Source organism: Jatropha curcas, chromosome 5, assembly GCF_041381405.1.
Source record: "Jatropha curcas cultivar XTBG-Jc1 chromosome 5, XTBG_Jcur_1.0, whole genome shotgun sequence".
NCBI lineage: Eukaryota > Viridiplantae > Streptophyta > Magnoliopsida > Malpighiales > Euphorbiaceae > Jatropha > Jatropha curcas.
Genome location: NC_143155.1, coordinates 27779804 through 27800724, shown reverse-complemented (window position 1 = coordinate 27800724; position 20921 = coordinate 27779804). Strand labels below are relative to the sequence as shown.

The 20921-nt window shown below is 32.1% G+C and overlaps 3 protein-coding genes across 3 annotated transcripts; 2 read left to right on the top strand and 1 right to left on the bottom strand.

Annotated features, from left to right (window-relative positions):
- The first annotated feature begins 169 nt into the window (after nt 1-169).
- NST1 (NAC (No Apical Meristem) domain transcriptional regulator superfamily protein) lies at nt 170-2560 on the top strand. The gene is made up of 3 exons (XM_012227721.4): nt 170-679; nt 784-1058; nt 1234-2560. The coding sequence occupies exons 1-3, from the start codon at nt 496-498 to the stop codon at nt 1942-1944; spliced, it is 1170 nt and encodes a 389-aa protein (XP_012083111.1). The 5' UTR covers nt 170-495; the 3' UTR covers nt 1945-2560.
- Nucleotides 2561-8353: 5793 nt separating this feature from the next.
- On the bottom strand, nt 8354-9422 carry LOC105642780 (hypothetical protein). Its single transcript, XM_012227720.4, is given in 2 exon segments — nt 8354-8563; nt 8565-9422. Coding segments are annotated over 2 exon segments (624 nt in total). The 5' UTR covers nt 9132-9422; the 3' UTR covers nt 8354-8506.
- Nucleotides 9423-17219: 7797 nt separating this feature from the next.
- Nucleotides 17220-20530, top strand: LOC105642779 (RNA-binding (RRM/RBD/RNP motifs) family protein). Its single transcript, XM_012227719.4, has 7 exons — nt 17220-17595; nt 18316-18498; nt 18621-18753; nt 19026-19143; nt 19282-19318; nt 19423-19666; nt 19744-20530. The coding sequence occupies exons 1-7, from the start codon at nt 17539-17541 to the stop codon at nt 19875-19877; spliced, it is 906 nt and encodes a 301-aa protein (XP_012083109.1). The 5' UTR covers nt 17220-17538; the 3' UTR covers nt 19878-20530.
- Nucleotides 20531-20921: the final 391 nt, after the last annotated feature.

The window sequence follows — 20921 nt, the reverse complement described above, 5'->3', positions numbered from 1 at the left end:
ACCCACCTCCATTTTTTTTTTTTTTTTTTAATCTTTTCAATTGTTATGTTGGTTGCAGAAATAGAGAGAGAGAGAGAGAGAGAGAGAGAGAGAGAGAGAGGTCCATGGTGGTTTAAGAGGTGCTTTTCTATGGAGATATTAAGATCGAAGGTCGTAATTGCGATGGGGGCGTGCCTGCTGTTCTCTGGTCGCTAACAACATCCATGTGCACATCTGATACCCTACACATTGGACCCATTTTATATTTCCAAAAACAATTCCCTTTCTCTATCTATTTAGGTAGTTGGCTCTTCTCATTTCTACAGTAAAACTAACCCCACTTCCAAACACTACATGCCGCCTTTGCTAGCTATTTTCTATGAAATCAACACTATTTATTTTCTCTCTTCTTCGTTGCCCTTTATGCCTTGCACCCCTTATATATATACTCTCATACTCATTTTTTTTATGTATAATTAATATCTTATTTCTATCTTTCCTCTCTCTCTCAGTTAAATGCATCAAGACATGAGTATATCTGTAAATGGCCAATCACAGGTGCCTCCTGGTTTTCGATTTCATCCAACTGAAGAGGAGCTCTTACATTACTACTTGAAGAAGAAAGTCTCGTATGAGAAAATCGACTTGGATGTTATTGGCGATGTGGATCTTAACAAGCTGGAGCCATGGGATATACAAGGTGGGCTTTTCTTTAACTCTTCTCCACTTCTTCTACAAGAACTTTTCGATATAATCTACCCGTGAATGATTGATGATACTCATTATGTGAACCCTTTTTTGCAGAGAAGTGCAAAATTGGTACCACCCCTCAAAATGATTGGTACTTCTTTAGCCACAAAGATAAGAAATATCCAACCGGAACTCGCACAAATCGTGCAACTGCTGCTGGGTTTTGGAAAGCTACTGGCCGCGATAAGGTTATATACAGTAGTGGTAGACGCATTGGTATGAGGAAGACTCTAGTGTTCTACAAAGGTCGAGCTCCACATGGCCAAAAATCTGATTGGATTATGCATGAATATAGGCTGGACGACAACCTTAATTTTCCCGATACTAATGTAAGCCGCCATTTTAATTTATTTATATATTTTTTTTGTAATTATTGTACTTCCGCTTTTAATAACTCAATTCGCATTTAATGAGCAAAATGTTGCTGATTCCCCTTTATTTATTATTATTCCTGTTCGCATTTAATTAAGTTTGTCTTTTTGTTTTTTATTTTTGTCGTCACAGGTCTCCAATGTTATGGGAGATGCTTCACAAGAAGAAGGATGGGTAGTTTGCCGTATCTTCAAGAAGAAGAATCATCATAAAACCCTAGACAGTCACAGTCCTTTAAGTACTTCGTCATCTATTATCGCTGCCGTTGAAACGAGATCGACGAGCCAGATTTTGAATTCATTCAACGAAGGTGCTTTAGATCAAATACTTCAACATATGGGAAGGGCTTGCAAAGAAGAAAATTATGAAGCAAATAAATTGAGATTTCTCCGGTCAAATATCGACACAGCTATCAGCAATGGCTACCACGATACATTTATGAAACTTCCAACCCTAGAGAATCCAAATTCTGGAAGTACACAAAATTGTTACCCATCCATGGTTAATAATGAGGGTTCAATGGATGCTAATTCAGTTTACCCATTGGATTCTGGCTTAACCAACTGGGCGGCCCTTGATCGTCTAGTAGCTTCACAGCTTAACGGCCAAATTTCTTGCTTCAATGAACCCATCGTGGCCTATTGTAAACCTACTGATCAACCTCACGATGATCTTCAATTGCCAACCGTACGATCATCATTCTCATTACCATCCAACAGGGCATACCATGGAAATCAAGTCCATAATCAAGATTATGATAGTGAGATTGACTTGTGGAATTTCACCACACGAACATCGTCTTCGTCGGACCCAATATGCCACGTTGCAAGCTCTAGTGTATAACAGATGAATAACCCTAGCAACATATATAATCATATCATAGTTTATAAAGTCAGAAGGAGTATTATGATAGATTAATGATAAAATAATAAAAAGTGAAGAGGGTTTCTTAGATGGGATGGCGTTGTCAACCATTATCTTTTTCTTGATTAAGATGTTTAGCAATTTTCCTATTTGTTATCTAGAAACTAAGCGCTAGCTAGCTAGATGGCAATAATCTGTGGGTGATTTACTTTAAGAGAATATTATATCTCTCCAACTGCAGTTATAATTCCTGCTAGCTTTTTATTCTTCAAGTTAATTAAGATGATGAGGAAGAAGATAGAGGTGTCTGTAATTAATTATCCTTGGGTTGCGTTCACATGGTTTGTCTAGAATCTGAGATGAGAAGCAGTATTTGCCTCCAACTCGATTGGTCCTCTGCGATCAAAGGAGAACAAAAGTTTGTGGGACATAATAGATACCAATTTAGTGGGAAACAAAATTTTTTGCTTCAACCTAGCTTTAAGATTTGATTAGTATGGCTGGATTATCTGTAATTATAAGCTTAAGAGTTTTAATTTTGGTCAAGCCTGCTGTTATTTTTTGTTTTAGGCAAGAAAATTCCGATTCTCATTGATTGTTTTTTCCCCTTTCTTCTTTTTGTTATTTTTTCAATTATTATTATGGATAGAGAAATCAATCAAGTTTGTTTTTTTTTTTTTTTTTTTTTTTCTCTTTATAAGTAATATAAAATAACCCATAGCTGCCACAGTTTCTACCGCCAACTATCACTGTCGTATTCAGAGTTTGGATTTTGAGAGGCATTATTAAAATCCTTTTCACAAAAGAAAATGGAGAACCGATGAACATTGGTTGTCTATGCAACCTAAAGAAAAGGGAGAAGAAGAGATCACCGATATCTTATGGTGTTATGGCGCTTCTAAGACCACTTAGAATCAAAGGTCCAAAATACATTTTGGAATAACTATCTAATGATTAAAAAAAATTGTATTATTTAGATCGATATATAGGCTCAAAGTCTAGTCTGATATCCATATGCTAAAAAAATATTTGATATTCATCTAGACTTTTAGTATATCTCACTATAGTTTATCAATTAAGATGCAAAGAGAGCAAATATTATAATATTTCTCTGTGAACGTTAATAAAATGTTGGTCCCTATTTGCTAGAAGGTTATTAAGGGAATTTATGGTTTAGTACTTTTATGAAGCTGATAATTGATTTGTAATCAACAATTAAACTTAATATTTTTTGTTTAAGATAACTATTATTGATATTTATTCAAGACATGTGAAAATTAAAATATTAATGCGTTAAAAATAAACTATATAAATTTTAATTCATTTAAAAATTTATATTCAAACCCTAAGTCCTGTTAGCTATCTTATCTTGCCCCACTTAATTTAAATTGTTAGCATACGATGAGATAAATGTGAAGGAAAAGAAGAGAGCAACCGGGATTCTTGGACCAAGTCAGCAACCACTAATACGAAAGCTGAAATGCTTTTTTATCTACTTTTCCATGTAATCCGACAAACACCAGCCTATGCCTTTTTATTATTTTTTTCGAGTTTTTTTTTTGGGAAAAAAGGCCTATAAATTGGAGATTTATGTGGATTTTCTACAGTGTCCTTGCATCCCAATTCTGAGTTTTGCAAATTCTGTGGGAACATGAGCAATTAGGTAATTGACTTTATGTTCTTCTGCAATTAATTAAAAAATTTAAACAAGATTAGCAGTGGAAGACAGAGTTGAGAATCTAATTAGTAATTAAGTGTGAAAAGTTGTAATTAGTCAACCGAATAATTGACGTTTGCCCTGCCAAAAGTTTACAGAGTAACAAGTGCTGATTGAAGACCTTTTGAGATTCTTTTCTAACTCATAAAAATTTGCAATAAGCATGTTTGTTTTTTAGTCAAAATATCTTTAGTGGAGGATACAAATTAATCCCATAATAAAAACATTCTGTATATTTGAGTCATAAATTAATGTTTTTAACATTTACACTTACACATGTACTTTTTTTAATAATGCTACAATGAAGCAAAGACGTGAAACTTATTTTCATTGAGAAATTATTATTTTTTGTCGGTTGGATACTGATTATAGAATGTAAAAATGCATGAATTATGAAATTTATAAAATATTACAATTTTTCGTTTATTTTAAGAACATTTCTGAAATTAAAAAAAAAAGGGTTTAATTTATCTGTCAAAATTAAAAAAAAAAAAAAGGACAAACCTTTTTTATCTATCACAAGGACAAAATTAAAAAAAAAAAAAAAAGCTTCCAACAAAAGGCCTATACACCTATTTATCTAGGCAAACCTTTTATTTTTAAAAAAAAAAAAAAAAATTGGAGGTCAGTGCAATAATTCATCTTTAAGGAAAGTAGAGCTATAAATTATATAGATGTGGCAAAACTGTAATTTAATCTAATTTAAATAATAATTACTTTTTGCAGTTATTACCAAGAAAGTCAACTGTCAACCCCCTAATTATAAAACATAAATGTTATTCAAGGTTGGAGAATATAAGGAACCAACCTTTTAGTTAAATAGTGGTTATCATAAATCGCCATGTAAACAGAGGATATGCCGACAAATTATACCTACCCCTAACTTTAGCTATTAACTTGTTTTATTAGTAGGTTTTTTTTTTTTCAAAAAAACAATCTGGCTACAAAGGATTTTTCAAGTAGGAATAGATTTTTTTAAATAATTTAAAATACTCAAAACAATTTATATTTTGAAACGACGAAAACGTTATTTATACAAAAAATTTTCTGTTACCAACTAATATAAAAAAGAGTATAATAACCAGATTTTCGATCATCATATATTAAATAAAAGCTATTATGATCTCCAGTAAAATCAAACCAGCCAGCTATAGCTTTTATCTAGAAGTTGAATGGATAATCAGTCCTTAATTAGTTTCCTAAAGCTATTAATCATAATTGGGCGAAGCAAAAGCTTAATTAGAGTAAAATAAATTAGTGTTATTGAATTAATAAAGTTAGGTGAGGCAGAGGCAGGGTCGTACCATGTTGGCGAGGTGTTACATCTGTATCAAAATTGGGGGAAATGATATAATGATTCTATTCTATTCTATTCTATAGCTGAATTGAAAGGTTTTCATTTGGAAGCTTATAATATATTTTCCAAAGACAAAGGCTAGAGAATCAAATCCCATACAATATTTGATGATGTGATTAAAAGTTGGCCAAGCCCGAGATTATTCCCTTTCTTTTATCTATAAATAATAAACGTGTATTAATTTTCATTTAATATTGTTTATCTCTCTCTCTCTCTCTCTCTTTTTATTCACACGTTTACGCTCTTTTCGCGAGGCTCCAAGCAACAAGAGACATGAGGTTATGTGAGAAATGAGACTCTTTTTACCCAACTTTTACCTTTAAAATTTTAAATGTTTAAAATCTAATTGTATTTTAATTTTTTGGCGTTGTAATATTTAGGCATGACCGATTCATTAAACCGTAAATTTCTGTTTACGAAACCGATGGTTCAAAATTTTTAAAATGTGAAACCTGAATCGATCCTTGAACAGTCGGTTTCGTTTCTGGCCAGTTCCGATCACGGTTTCCGGTGATATATGTTTTTTTTTATATAAAAAAATCGATTCTAACGTTACATCTTTCTTTTGAAAATATTAATATGAGTTTAAAAAATATTGATAAATTTAGAATGCTCATACTCATATAAGAATAAAATTAATTAATTTTACAAAATAATCAAATAAGTTGTCACTTTATTTTGTTTAAATGTTATTAATTAAATAAATTATAAGAAAATTTTGAAAAATACTTCAAAAAGAATGTAATTTTAAACTCAGTAAATAATTTAAAAGGGTAAAAAAAAGTTAAAAATAATATAACTTTAGACTAAATATTTCACTTTTTTTTACCATTTTACTTTTTAGATTTTTAATTTTTAAAGTGAAGTGTATTTTTAAAAAAAAAATTAAGTAAAATATATCATGTAGTAAAATATTATTGAGACTTTTAAAGATGTATAAAATAGGCTAAGTGATTATTATTTTGCAAATAAAAATAGAAAATATTCGGTTCGAACAGGACCGGAACCGCCGGTTGACCGACTGTTCAGGGCTAGTTCAAGTTCAGATTTTAACATTCACATGAACCTTAACCGGCCTTTGAACCGTCGATTCCTGTTCAAATTTTAAACCGATAGTTTCATTCCGATTTTGATTTATCTACAATACGATTCAATTGCGATTTAAAATGAACTGGTGGTCATGTCTGTTAATATTTAAATTTTATTTACCCTAGTAGTAGCATTATTGGCGGTGGGGTGGAGATTCCCGTGGAGGAGGAAATTACGATTCTGTAGCAAAGAGCAGTAGGGCCAAAAGGATTCTTTTCCCTCTCTCTTCTTTATTTGTCTCTCGAAGAAAAGTGAAGTGAATGATTAAAAAAATGATTCCAAAGAGGCATTGTCTCAGTAATGGAGAGTTAAAAGGACACAACTAGGCCCAAAATGAAAAGAGGAAAATAAAAAATAAATCAATTTCGCTAAAGTTTTAAATTGTTGTTTTTCCAACAGGGACAGTTATTTTGGAATTTGGCTAAGACCAGCGCCCGTTTCCCAATGGCCACCTATGACCCTTTTGACTTTTCTTGATTTGCATCTCATGTTCCTTTTTTTTCATTCTTTATTTACATTCGACATTATTAATTTTTTTTTTTATCGTTATCGTCATTATCCCACTCAAAAAATAATAATAATAAAAAAAAAAGTAGAGCAGCAAGCCCTTTATAAAGCTTAAATCCAAGGATATCCTAACTTTCCAAGTTGTTGGAATTACATTCTATTTTTATTTACATATCTCGAATTACAATTTTGAGAGTAATATTCAAAAAAAAAAAAAAAATTGCGAATTCCACAACTGAGCTTGGTTAAAACTAAGTATTGAAACAACATCATCAAATGTATTTTCAGCCCACTCAAGCACCTATATATTTATAAATATAAAAATTAGTTCATTAAATATTATTTGTCAATAACAAAAATAAAACAAAACGAGTCATTCTTAAGGATTTAGTTTAAAACAGATTGAGATTCAAGTAAAATATTTTTAATACTTACAATATCATATATATATGAGTATAAGTACAAAGAAAAACATTCCAATAATGATTTTCTTCATTTACAAAGATTGAACACCACGCCTCTTCATTAAAAGATCCGAGTCTATTTCATTTAGACCAACTTGGATCAGTTCTTATGTACCTTGTATTGTAATTTGAGTAAAGATACTTTCAAAACCAAAATTTTGAGATGTAATGTCACAATTTTGCAAAATGGAGTAAAGTTGGGTTATAGCCCGTAGGTTAAACTGCTCTTCATGTCCAACCAATTTGGGCTTTGATTTCATTATGGGCTTTTTGGTGAAACTTCCCAGATGGTGAAATTGTCTTATAAAACGTATTTTCTTTTTTAATGATCCGGTGTACAAGTCCACTTATCCGATTCAATAATTAATTAATTCTATATATTATTACATATTATATTAGTTAAAACTTTTATTTTAAAAAAATCAATTAAATAATCTCTATATTTTATGATCATTCAACTCTATTATAATTTTTTAATCGACTCAAAATAATTTTTTTTTAAAAAAAACTAATATAGTGCATCTTATGTTTCAAACTTACCTTTTATTAAACTCCTTCCCCATGGAAAATTGATGTGCATTCTTTGAGTCCAACATTTGCTTTTTCTTCTTTTTGGCATTTTAAATCAATTTTTTAGAGTTTATATTTTTACATAATTGTGATTTTTTTTTGGCAAAATGAATTTGTTTTATTCTCTTAATATTTAGAATGCAAAAATAAATAAATTGTACCTAAAAGATCTATTCATTTAAATTTAGGGTTTAATTTATATTGGGATTGTCCGGAGCAGCGAAGACAAAACAGAGAAAAAACAAATGATAGTAAAGAAACAAAATTCTTTACAAATTATATGAGCTTTATTTTTTTTAATTATATATATAAAATAATATCCCAAATAGTAGAATTTGTATTGTTGACATTAGGTAATTAAGAGTATGAACGTACATGTCAAATACTTGGACTTTCTTACAATATTTTTTTCCTTTTTCAGCAAATGACACATTAATTTCTTCAGCACACAATAAATTTATTGTCAACAGCCAGATACCATTTATCAACAATCTCGAAATGAAACATTTCCTTAATTCAAAATAATCAAGCTTATTTTCCTTTTTTCTTCCAGAACTTTCACGTTTTCTAATCTAAGTTATATTCATAATAATCTATTTCTATATAACTTCCAATTTTCAATTACAAATATTTATTGTTGTTTCAATTCAAACGAAGAATTAATTAGGCATCTAAAAGAAAAAATGAAAATAAACTTATGTCATGCATTTAATTATATATACTACTATAATTAATTAAGGCAGTTAAAAAATCCAGTAGCTAGACAAATACGTAAAACTAATAAAATTAGGGTAGAAATTAAAAATCAGATACAGCAATAGTCAACAACTATACTAATTAACTACGACCCGACCCATATTTGTCAGCGGATACTTTCCAGCTACTGGCTAGTGGCCACACTCCACTGATCCGAATTAGCCACCGAATTAGAAGCTAACCCGTTTCCACATTTAGCCACTGTCCTCACGTTCTCTATCAATTCTTCTGTTCGCGCCTCTTGCGCCAGTATCTCCGTCAACTGCTCCGGACTTATCACAAGCTTCACTTTCCAAACTCCGGTACTATTATATCTCGGAAATACTTCGGCCTCCGTTAAGCGCTTCATATACCTCTGATTATCAAACGACATCCGATACGGCGCGAGTTTGGATTTGGATGAAGTTGAAGAATTTATGCTGCTACAATTAGATATAGAATTAATGGCAGTCGCAGTACCGGCGTTTAATTTACTAGCGTTCATAGGGAGGAGATAGTAGAGATGGCCAGCTTGCAACACTTCGTTATGGAGAAGAGGTGGAGAAACGTCGCGGCTACGGTAAATGGCGTGTCCTGGAAACTCATTCGTTATAGACTCGGCGGTGATCGGTGCATATAACTCCATTATGCCGCCGTTAGTTGTAACGACTTTTATCATTTCTTCTTCTTCCATTACTCCAAATCCTCTGAAAACGCAATTCCCCATTCTGTTAAAAGAATATGTATGAATGACTAACAATATTGCACAACGTCGTCAAGAATCAACGAATTACAAAGGATCAAAGATCACGAAGATGTATATATACAGAGAGGTGATTAAGCGTCGGTGGAGGGTTTCTTGAGAGTTTCTTGAATGGGGGCCATGGTTTATTCAGCCGACACAAAAATCCTTTTCTTGGCTGACCCAAACCAAAATCTTATGGTTTTTATAGTCTGGTGGCCCCGCATTACTTTACCAAGGGTTTGTTCGAATGCTTTGAGGGTAATTGATCCTTTGTTTAAGAAGCGGTGATTGAGATTACTTGTAAGTATAGAATCCAAAGGTCAAAATTGTTAGTCGTTTGACCAAGCAACGATCGGATCATCATTATTAGGTTTTTTAAGGTCAATGAGCAAATCAATGTGTTTATGCCTTTTGGCGATGGTGAGACCTACAGATTCATTTTTGTTTATATGGCAGCCATGAAAAGAATAGAGAATTTGGAAGTCTTTGTGAGGGAGGTTAGTTGTCCTAACTCTTTTCATTTCTTTATCGATCTGTTTGCCACTGGCGGCTACTAGTAAGCACCAATCGTTGTCGGTTTTGTCTTTCACTTCAGGAAGCGATGTCGTTTTCGCTTACATCTGGCCAATTTTTTGTCTGTACAAAACTTGGTTAGAGGATCTTGGATATGTTAGGAATGTATATCCAGAAGGGTCCCATTTCCTACACTTCATCTGATAATAAAAGAGAATTTAGCTGTGGTTTGAATCTTGATTATGATAATTAAACGAGAATTTAGTTCCTATTGTAAGATAATTAATTGTCGATGTTCAGTCTCTAATAACTAAACCAAAGTGAATGGTTGTAATTAAAAAAACAATAGTTGTTAATTGTTTTGTAAGTTGGCAAGTCTTTGGCTCAATAACTATTTTTTGGAATTTATTTATAAAGTATTCATACTCCCTTTCAATACATATAATTTTTTTTTATATACGCGATCGAATTTATGAATTTACTTCAGAATTAAGAGTGTCAAACAACTTATACTAAACACATATGATAATAATTTAATAATATTATACTTATCTTAAAACGGTAATATTTTATGTTTGAAAATGGATTTAAAATGTAATTAAAAAAAAAAAAAAAAAAGGTTATATCGGGAAGGAAGGGTGATGTTCGTTATGGATCCTACGGTGCATATAGTAATTGACAATTGTAGTAAATTTACTCTTTCGGCGGTACTCATTATGTGTTGAAATTTTTTTGTTGTGCATGATGTATAATAATGATGACGATGGACTGCTCCTAACTCCTAACCAGAAATATAGAGATATTAGAAAGCAGACAATGCTCACAATTTTTGTATGTTTGCATAGCATATTGTTTAGCAAATAATTTCGTCATTAAAAAGGCTGTTAAAGTATAAAGTTAACACATGAATATGATGACAGAACCTTAGGCAATAGGCATATAATGTAACTCATATTGGACTTATTTAAGGGGGAAGAGTGGGATTATTGCTCAAAATTTGAAAAATTATTGGGGGCTGATTGATCTGGATGACTCCTTTTTAATTATTCATCATACTGATTAGAATTTTACCCAATTCATATCTATCATTGCATGCAACGGTTCTAATCATCCACCAGCATCAGAAAAGCTGTGTCTTGAAGATGCATTAGCAGTATGGTATTTGACTTGCCTTATGTTGTAATAATCAGTATGCTTGTCGATGTTCTTATGAACAGTTGCAACCTTAAAACATTAAGTTTTTATTTTTTTTTAAATTTTTTTCAATCAAAACAAGTCCATTTATTTGATATTGCCAAGCAGGACATTGCAGTCCCACTCTTGGGTAGCAATTTTAATTAAAATGAGTCTCTCGTATAATTATTGATTAGAAATTCATTCATTTATTTTTTAAAAGAGAGAAATGGACAGTAGAGTTATAGCAAAATCAAAGGGCAAGTAGTAGTCAAGTTACAATTCTGTACGTAAAATAATTTTTTGGAAAAATTTGTTGCACGACGGTAAACGCGTGTGCCATGTATGAATTTAGAATAGACAAAGGAATTCATCTGCGAGTGCATGATTCTTGGCTAGATCGCAGGCCCCATAACATGCCCATTGAACCTGTTGAGAAGCTTCTGTATCAGATTTGTTGTAGGCTTTTTTGTTCATACTACAGTCGGCATATATCATGACTTACGCGAACATATATGACAATATAAACGTTTATTACAATATATTGTCCTTTTCCTGAAAATTATTTATTTGATTTAGCCTGTCGTCATGGACCAGTCACAACACATGAACCATGCATGCTTATATTCTTAAAAATCTCATTTAAATATTGCAAGGAAGAATTTGCATGACTAAGAAATGCAGATACAATATTAGGTATATCCCAATCAATCACATTTTGACAACCTATAAATTCTAATTATTTGCTCCGATTTGTCAAATTAAAGCTGGCTTGGTTTTCATGCATTTATATATTTAGTTATAAAACCTGTCTTAAGCTTTTATCTGTTTCTCTATTGAAGCACGCAATGGGATGTTGTTTAGGAAGGAATTGGGTGGTGAACCCCATAACAGCAGACCATCACCAAGAGGAAGAGGACAATTTTATGAGCCATATCAACACTATCTCGTCAACTAATTTAAGGATGAAGGTGCGGATGACTAAAACCCAGTTTTTGGAACTGGCGGATTCCAGCAAAAACAACTCAGAGCTCGGTCGTATGATCTTGCAAGAATGTTTAGAGGGTAGGTTACGTTCTCGCATTCTTGTTGACCAGGGTTTGAAATTTCAATGTGCAAATAGTTTGAGCACCATTAAAGAAGAGTAATTAAAAGAATTTGTGTTATATATATATACAAAAAATCCATGTTAATTACTCTTCCTTAATGAATGAAATAGCAATAATAATGTTTCCTTGTTCCTGTTATTATCTCTGTTAAGGTTTTTTATTATTATTATTTTTTTTTACCTGAAACGATCTCAGTTAAGTTTTATTATGTCTTTTGGCTCACCAAATAGTCATGGTTCTACTCTGAATGTTCCAAAATGTTTTGTTTTGGTCTTTTCAGTTATAAAGTTGGTATAAATTACAAAAGAATTTCAAAAAGGAGGTAATAAATTTTTTTTTTAAAATAATCTATAATCAAAAATTGAATTAAAAAATTTATTTTAAACGAAATTCATTTTACAAATAGATGATTTCATCTCTTTTATTGATTTAATGAATGAGAAAATCAATCAAAGTTTTTTTAAAAAAATATTTTTAAATAAATTGATTTAACATTTGTTTGTTTTATAATTGTAGAATCAATCATAGAAGGTTTGTCGAATTTGAATAGTATTTTAATTGATGGGCCCGTAACTTAGTTACGGAGACCTCTGTAGTGGATAAGCCCAAGCCACACGCAGTCCATCTTTCAGATCGTACAACTCATTTACTGGGCTTGAAATCCATTAAAAGAAATACAGTTAGAAAACCCAATACCTATGCTTAACTTTTACGTTTCTTAGTTTTTTTTTTTTTTTTTTTCTCTTTAGTGGAATAAATATAATTACATCTTATGCAATAATAAACTTACAGATTTTTATATAAATAAGACCCTAACATGATTAATTAAAATATAAATTTTAATTTCACCTGTCTCTAATAGTGGAAAGAGACCAATAAGAGGTTAGTTGGGCCTAACAGGTTTGAGTTATATAGCTTCAGTGTAGTGTAGGCTTAGTACAGCACCTGTTGCAGAGCATTTAGGGTAAAAGAGTCTATTCAAAGCCCTACAAGGGAATGTTTTTTTATTAACAATCTCAAACGCGAGCCCTTCTTCCAACACCTGGGCCCAGTGTCTCGAATCCTTCCTTAAATAGCCAGCTCCTTTGGTTCGACATGATTTATTTCTTAAAAATGTACTTTTTTAAAAAACATATTTTCCAATAAATATGATTTCAATGATGTATTGAATTTTCCAAAAAAAAAATTCGTGTTGATGAAAAATGAAATTAAAAATAATATGAATATTCTCGTTCTAAAAAATAGAAAATTGATATTAACCAATATTAAGATGAGTTGGACGATTTAGTCACGGTCCAATGAAATAAAAATACCATGATTAATTTCAAAAGAAAAAGTAAATAGCAGTTGATGTATTGTTTAGCAAAATATTAATCATAATTATTTAACTAAAGGATTGTAATTTTTTTTGTCTCCTTAAAATAACATTATTATATAATTGGTTATCATATGAAAAATTTTATTGCAAAATAGATTAGAAAGAATTCTCCTCTTAATTCATCAAATTGGTAACGCTCGAAGTCAAGATTTTTTACTCTTTTATAAAAAATTGAAAACATCTAATTGCAATTCTGATTGAATGATGTGTATTCATGGCATATTTATTTCAATACTCATGAATTTCATTAGAGTCTGAAGTGTTGGGAGAGTTGCTCTGATGCCTATTATTCAATTTATTCAGGGAAGCTTTTGAAAATATTATTCAATAAATATATTTAGTTACCTTTTTTTTTCCCCAGAACTGGAATAGGTTATTTGCTATTCAGCCTGAAGCAAGGTTTATATTGTTACAAAAGAAAATAGAATGGATAAAGTAAGTCCAAGGAAACATATCTGGCCACGTTATGGTAAAAGTCTCCCCATTGACTGCGCATGCGCGGGAGTACGTTATGCTTAAATATAGATCGCGAGATTGTCGAAAAGGCCATCCAATCCAACGATGGAAAAGCAAGGAGGCATATCCATACATACATCAGAGCAAGCAAAATCAATTTTTTTGTTTTAAGCTGAGTATTTCTAACTATTTACTCAATATTGACTTATCTAAATTAAGTCTAGAAGCACCTTAATAGACCAAAATAATTAAAAATAAACTTCATAATCACGATATTTCTAATCATTTACTAAAGAAAAAGATAAAATAGGCAATTTCAATTTTTTTTATTATATTTGATCCGTGAATAAGTCATAAATTGAGTTTAGATAAATATAATTTATATTTAATAGAAAAAAACAGAATAAAATAATAATAATTTGGAAAATTACTTATTTAAATCGGGCTAATGGCTTTGTGTATGGATTAAATTAATAGTTTTTTTTTTTTTTTTGAATGCGAGAATTTCTAACCATACAATTACTAACAAATATGAGTAAAATGATAACAATTTTAAAGTAATTGACTAAATTTTGAGAAAATTTATCCAATAATTTTTAAAGCAAGTCTTATAAGAGAGGGTAAAAATGAAAAATAGATAGAGGGGACAACAATGGAAAGCACACTGGCAAAGGCATGTGCTCCGCTCTGACGGGTGCCACTGCCTGCCTGGATTTGCAGCCTTCATGTGGATAGTACGACACTCTCCCTCATTCCCCTTTTCTTCCTTCCACCACTTCATTTCTCATTTCCTAAGCTCCGTCGCGTCCCCAAATAATAATAATAATATATGTATTTCATTTGAAACGTTGCAGAATTTTTGTACGTAACTATTAAGTTTCTGCAAAAATTAAGGGCAATCAATTAATCAAAACCATGTCCATAGTTAAATCAATGTATTGCAAGTTCCATTTAGCTTTTGATCTCTGCAAAATTCAAATAGTTTGACTGCTTTATTTGAGTCAACCATGTGATGATGGTCATAAAAAAGGAAGGCATACTACTGTTAATACAGAGAAACTGTTCCCAAAAGTTCATGGAAGTCCCTCTCTAATTAAAAATTTTTTTTTTTTCTTTTTTTCTCTTCCTTTTTCTGGGCAGATGAGTGATTCTCTTAGATATATATTAGTAGCTAGCTAGCTCTCCCTCATTATTACATCGATGCTCTCTGTACATTATTCACAATCCAACTACAAAATGGACTCCACCTAATTTAATGATTAAAGTGGGAAACAGATCAAATATATAAATCATTCTAAAGAAGAAGAGGCCATTGTTCTTCTTTCATAATGGAGAGAGGTATGGGATTGCCAGAGTATATTCTCATATATAAAAGCTACGTGTTAATTATTCATGCAAATATATATATTTTGATTTTTAACATATATTAATTGATTAATTAATGAGTTAGGCTGCTCCTTTCTTCTTTATTTTCTATTAATAATTTTATCACTCTCTTTTGGTACATGACAACCTAGCTATCTACTAGTATCTAATGCCAGTTTCATATCTGAAAAAACAGGCAACAAGACATTAATTAAGACTGCAGATATTAATTTATTAATAATGATAACCAATCTTAATTAATCAATTACATGAAGCATAATTAAGTAGTAATAAAATTGATGAAAAATAAATAAATAAATAAATACGTACTTAATGGAGAAAATGATTTGGACATAAATAATAGAGTAATGTACGATTTAGACACTATATGAATACATAAGTTAAAATCCAACTGTCATAACTATTTTCAGGTATAAATATCAATTTAATTAGCAATACATTGTTTTGGCCATATTCCACATATATTCTCCTATCCTATCTTATCCTCGATCCATTGTTTAATCATGATGCCGATAATGACAAAACGAGCTACCATTATACTAAATATATTTGTTCAACTAATTAACTGTATATTAAGTGATCACAAAATCTAATTTATAAATATTATTGCTGCCTTTAGCTTATTCACACTCAGCATGTGCTTCTGATTCCAGTTCAGAGTTATAAGTCGAATTATATTTGGTTTGGATTATAAGTTGAATTATAGTTTATCTTCAGAGGGAAAATGTGAGGTAAAAAAAAAAAAAAAAAAGAAGGTTCTATCAGAAAAGAAAAATACTGATACAGGAAAAAAGCCTTAATTAAGTTTTAATTTGCTGGAACAGTTGGATTATATCCGACCCGTTACTCAAGTTACCTAGATTTTCCTAAAGAATTCAGGTCCGGATATGCTGTCATTATCAATTCTTTTCTAAGATTGAAGATTTCAACAATTTTTAATTTTTAGTTTATTAAAAAAAAAAAAAAAAAACAAAGGTGGTGGTGGACATCTGTACATGACTACTTCGACAGCAGAAACCCAATTCTTCCAACTTCCAACTCCGAATCCAGCGCAAGCAGCCGCCAACAGAGCCGACAAAACAATGGTGAGAAAAGAACAAACCAACATTAGAAATAAAAAAGAAACTCGTGAAATTTCCGAGGATTTTTTTTCTTTGTTTTGTTGGGTTAATTTTCTAAAAAGTATTCTCTTGTATTACATTTACAAAAAAATAAAAAAAAGAAAAGAAGAGGTTTGACCGATCTCTTCGACAGTCCAAGGGCGTTTGTGTGGTAGCGACACTCATGATTCTGTTTCAGAGTCTTAATTATATCCCGTGGAGCTCTAATCAGTAATTACCCTCCTCTCCTCCTCTCTCTCTCTCTCTCTCTCTCTCTCTCTGTCTCTGTCTCTGTCCCGTCTCATTTGACCACTATAGACGCCGCTTACTCCGCTTGCCTTTGCTTTTTTATTCTCCTCTAATTTAATCACTCATTATTTCTTTATTACTATTTTTGTGCCCTTGATTTTTATATTCATTGATTGAGGATTAAATGGGTGCCCTTGTTTTTGCATCACCATCCACCAATGCCTTATTAAATAAAAATACAATCTTGTCCCTTGCTTTTAACCAATCTTGTCCCTTACTGTATTAAATAAAAATACAGCTGTGTTATTTAGATTTAGATTAGATTAGATGATTAGTTTTAGATACCCTATTGGTTAATTATGATGATGGTGGTAGAAGAAGAAGGATTTTGGAATCCAGAACCATAAATAAAGGGAACCCTTTTTGTCAAAATGAGAAATTTAGGGTATTGATTGGCTGGTGATGGACACTGTTAACTGACCCCCCTATTTTGTTATGTCTCTTTCCAAGTCCCTCATATGTTTTCCTTTTCTAATTGTGTTTTAATGTTAAATAAACAAATAAAAACTGGATTTTGATAAATATAATGAAGGTAGAGAGCAGGGCAGTTATGGGTTTTTAACAAAAATTAACGAGGGTGCGCATGCTATGGAGGCGTGTCCTAAAGAATCGTCCGTAATTTTGTTATTGTTTTAATGTTGTAAGAGTTTAGAAGGTCGTGCCAGAAAGTTTTGGCCCACTAAACAGAACCTCCATTACCTGTTCTTTTTCGGTTAAGAGAATAGCTGCAGCTGCAGAGAGTGAGTTGAACGGAACAGAAGAAGCGTTTTAGAGAGAGAGAGAGAGAGAGAGAGAGAGAGAGAGGATCAAGGTATCATATCTCGAAGACCCACAAAATGCCATAAACAGAACATGCAATATTAAGAGAGAGAGGGGGGGGGGGGGGGAGGAAGTAGAAGGTTGAGTACAGCGAAGCAGATGTTTGTGCAGACCCACCCAACACAAACACATAATACATACATATTATGTATAATATCGATATGTATAATATAGAGAGAAAAAGTGCTGATACAGCGAAAAAGGTTGGTCTTTGTTTCTTGAAATTTCATTGGACAACCTTTGCCTACTATTTTTGTGGGTACCCACTTGCAGCTTTTTTGTCCTCTTTCTTTCCCTTTCTCTTCTTCTTCTTCTTCTTCTTCTTCATCCTCTTCTTCTCCCCCTTCAATCTCTCTTTGTGTGCTATATATATATATACATATCTATATATATATATATATTTATTTATTTATTTTTTTTACATATATAAATATATTTTCTTGTGTTTTTGTTTTGCTTTCTTTTTTTTCTATTCTTATTATTCAATACACACGGGACACTCTCACAGTAATGATTTTCTCGTTAAGGGTATCGTTGTTGAGGAATCTGAGGAGTTGTGGGTGTGAAAAAGCGGCAGTTATAACATTAGAAAAACATCAACAAGACCAAGAAAAACAAACGCAAACGCACACGAGTGTGCGCGAGAGAAAAAAAGAAGAGTGTTTATTTTGATTGATGTGATCATCAAAAAAACAAACGGCTCTTTTCTGGCTTTTATTCATTATTTATCATCTTTTTCTCTCTATATTTGGTTCCTTGAGGGAGAAGAGGGTGGCGGGTTTGGTTGATTTTGTTCAGGCGGTTTCTTTTCTTTTTTATTTTTTTTACAATCTCTTTTTCCTTGTTTCACTTGGGCTTTTCTTTTTTGTATCGTTTCTTTTGGTGCTATATTGTATATCATGTCTCAACAAAGGCAATTTCAGATGGTGGGTGGCAGCAATCTTGGCCAGTACAATGACACAACTTTTACCAAAATCTTTGTTGGAGGTTTGGCTTGGGAGACACAAAGAGATACTATGAGGCGTTATTTTGAGCAGTTTGGTGAGATCCTTGAGGCTGTTGTTATTACAGATAAGAATACTGGGAGATCCAAGGGCTATGGCTTTGTAAGCTTTTTCTTTCCTTTTCTTTTTTAAATTTGGCTTGATGATCCTTTTTCGCTTTTCAAGTTAATATTTTCTTTTTCTTGTGTATTTGAGGCTTAAAAACTGGGTTTTTGTTTTTATAGGTTACATTTAAGGATCCAGATTCAGCCATGAGAGCTTGTCAAAACCCATCTCCAGTTATTGATGGAAGAAGGGCAAACTGCAATCTTGCATCACTTGGTGCACACAAGACTCGTCCACCAACTCCTCAACATGGTCTCTCTATCAATTTCACTTTTTCATTTTTATTTTGCAAAATTACTCGATTAATTGAACAATGAGACAATGCTAATGACTAAATGATTTTGTTATTGGATTTTATTAAAATCTTAAAAAGTCTTCCTCTTTTTTCATATTTCATTTTCAGTACCCCACTTTCATTTTCATTAGCTCCAGCAAACTCTAGATTCATCTGCTTTTCCAATGAAATATGGATCTAAACAATGTATTAAAACAATGAGACAAATATTCAAGTTAAAAACTTGCAGGCACAGGACGGTTTAGATCAGCACATGGACTGGTGGCTCCACCTGCTTATCATGGTTCTTCTTCTTCATATATTCATCAACCCACTGGACAATACACATTTCCTTATTCAGCTTATGGGTAAGCAAAAGAGAAAATAATACAGACAAGAGAATAAAATGCTTGCTCTTTCCTCCTCTCCCTTCTAATCTGCATTCAATACTTTATTGATTCTTCTATTCCCTTTTTTGTTCTCTTTTCTTTTGGGTCAACTAACAGGTACGCCGGATATTCACAGGACACAGTTTATCCTTTGGTCAGTATTAGCATGATAGTGTATTCCCATAAATAATACTGTAATACTAAAATTTATCTTCATTTCTTGACCAAACTTTTATTGCATCCATATTATACATACAGAATTATTATGGGGTATATGGAGGTCAACAACTTTCACCTTATTACTCTACTGGGGCATCAGGAACTCCGGGAATGTTCCATAATTTCTACCCATTCTATACACAATATCCACACAATAGTCAAGCTCATGGTTTTGGTGTTCAGTATCCTCAAATGGTACAATACCCATATTTACCTCACCATTATGGCTCTACAGGAATTTTATCACTTCCTTCTTCAATGGGAATGGCTACTTCTACCACAGGTGATAATTCTGATAAATCTTTCAAAATTTCTATCCTTTCAAGTACCAGATTACAATTTAAATGTTGTTTGCAACAGGTGCTACAACAATGACTACATCTCCAACGACTACGACAGTGGCTACAACCACAGCAACAACAGGGGTAGTAGGAGCAGGACCAGGTGCTTTGCAAGCCTCTGGAATGGCTTCAGAACAGAATTCATCAACCTAATAAGCATGGAAAAAATTTGTTCTTTGTCTTCTTACAAGACTAACAAATATCAACAAAATGGCGAAATGGGTCAAGAGAAAAAATGGAGGAAATGAATAAGGGAAAAGAAAAACATTGGTTCAAGAAAAGAATGCCTGAAATCAGCTAGCATTAAGCATAACAAAAACAGAGGAAATTCAAGAATTGATTCAGCATGAGACTTGTTTAATCATGGAAACAGGCATTTTTTAGATGCAAAGCTCACTCCATTAACTGTCTTCAATTAATTCCTCCATTCGGGCCCCAATATTTTTCAACTTCATCATTATACATGTTTCGTTAATTAGGAGACTACGGAGTCAAAGTAGTTGTTAGCATTAGGAGAAGAAATCATATTCATTTCATGTATTAGCATAAGGTGGAAACCAATATTGGCTTTGGATTCTACCTCAGATACTAATCACCAGATGATTTTATTATGTTTTGGGACGCAGAAAGCATCCAATGACATAGTCCTGTTTATATTTGGAAGTAATTGGGTTGCAAGATTGATTTTATATCTTTAAACCCAAAATTTGGTCGGAAGACGAAAGGTGAGCTAGGGGGTAGCTCAGCCATTAACTTGTAATTTTTTCGTTTGTTGATTATTTATGATTGATACTTTCTTCTTTTTATTATTGTTATTTTTAATGATAGGATTAGAACATTAGATGGGGGAAGAAAGAAAAACGGTGTCTCCATCTCTCTTTTTTCTTTATTTCCTGTAACAGATAATCATCATCTCTTTCTCATCTTTCATCTATCGCTTTCAATTGGGTATTTTTCTTTCCTATTCAAATCCTTCTTTTGTTGTTCTATATTTATTTTATTCCTTTGGAATCCAAGGAGGAACTCACACTTTGAGATGTTGTGTACCTTTTTCTGTTCAAAAGTTGGGCATGCGGGTCTGCACATGGTTGTCAAAAGTGTGGAGAGAAGAAGTTTCTGCTGAACACAAATCACAATCATACGTATCCAACATCATTAAGATCCCATAATCCAAGTATGTGAAATCACCAATATAGA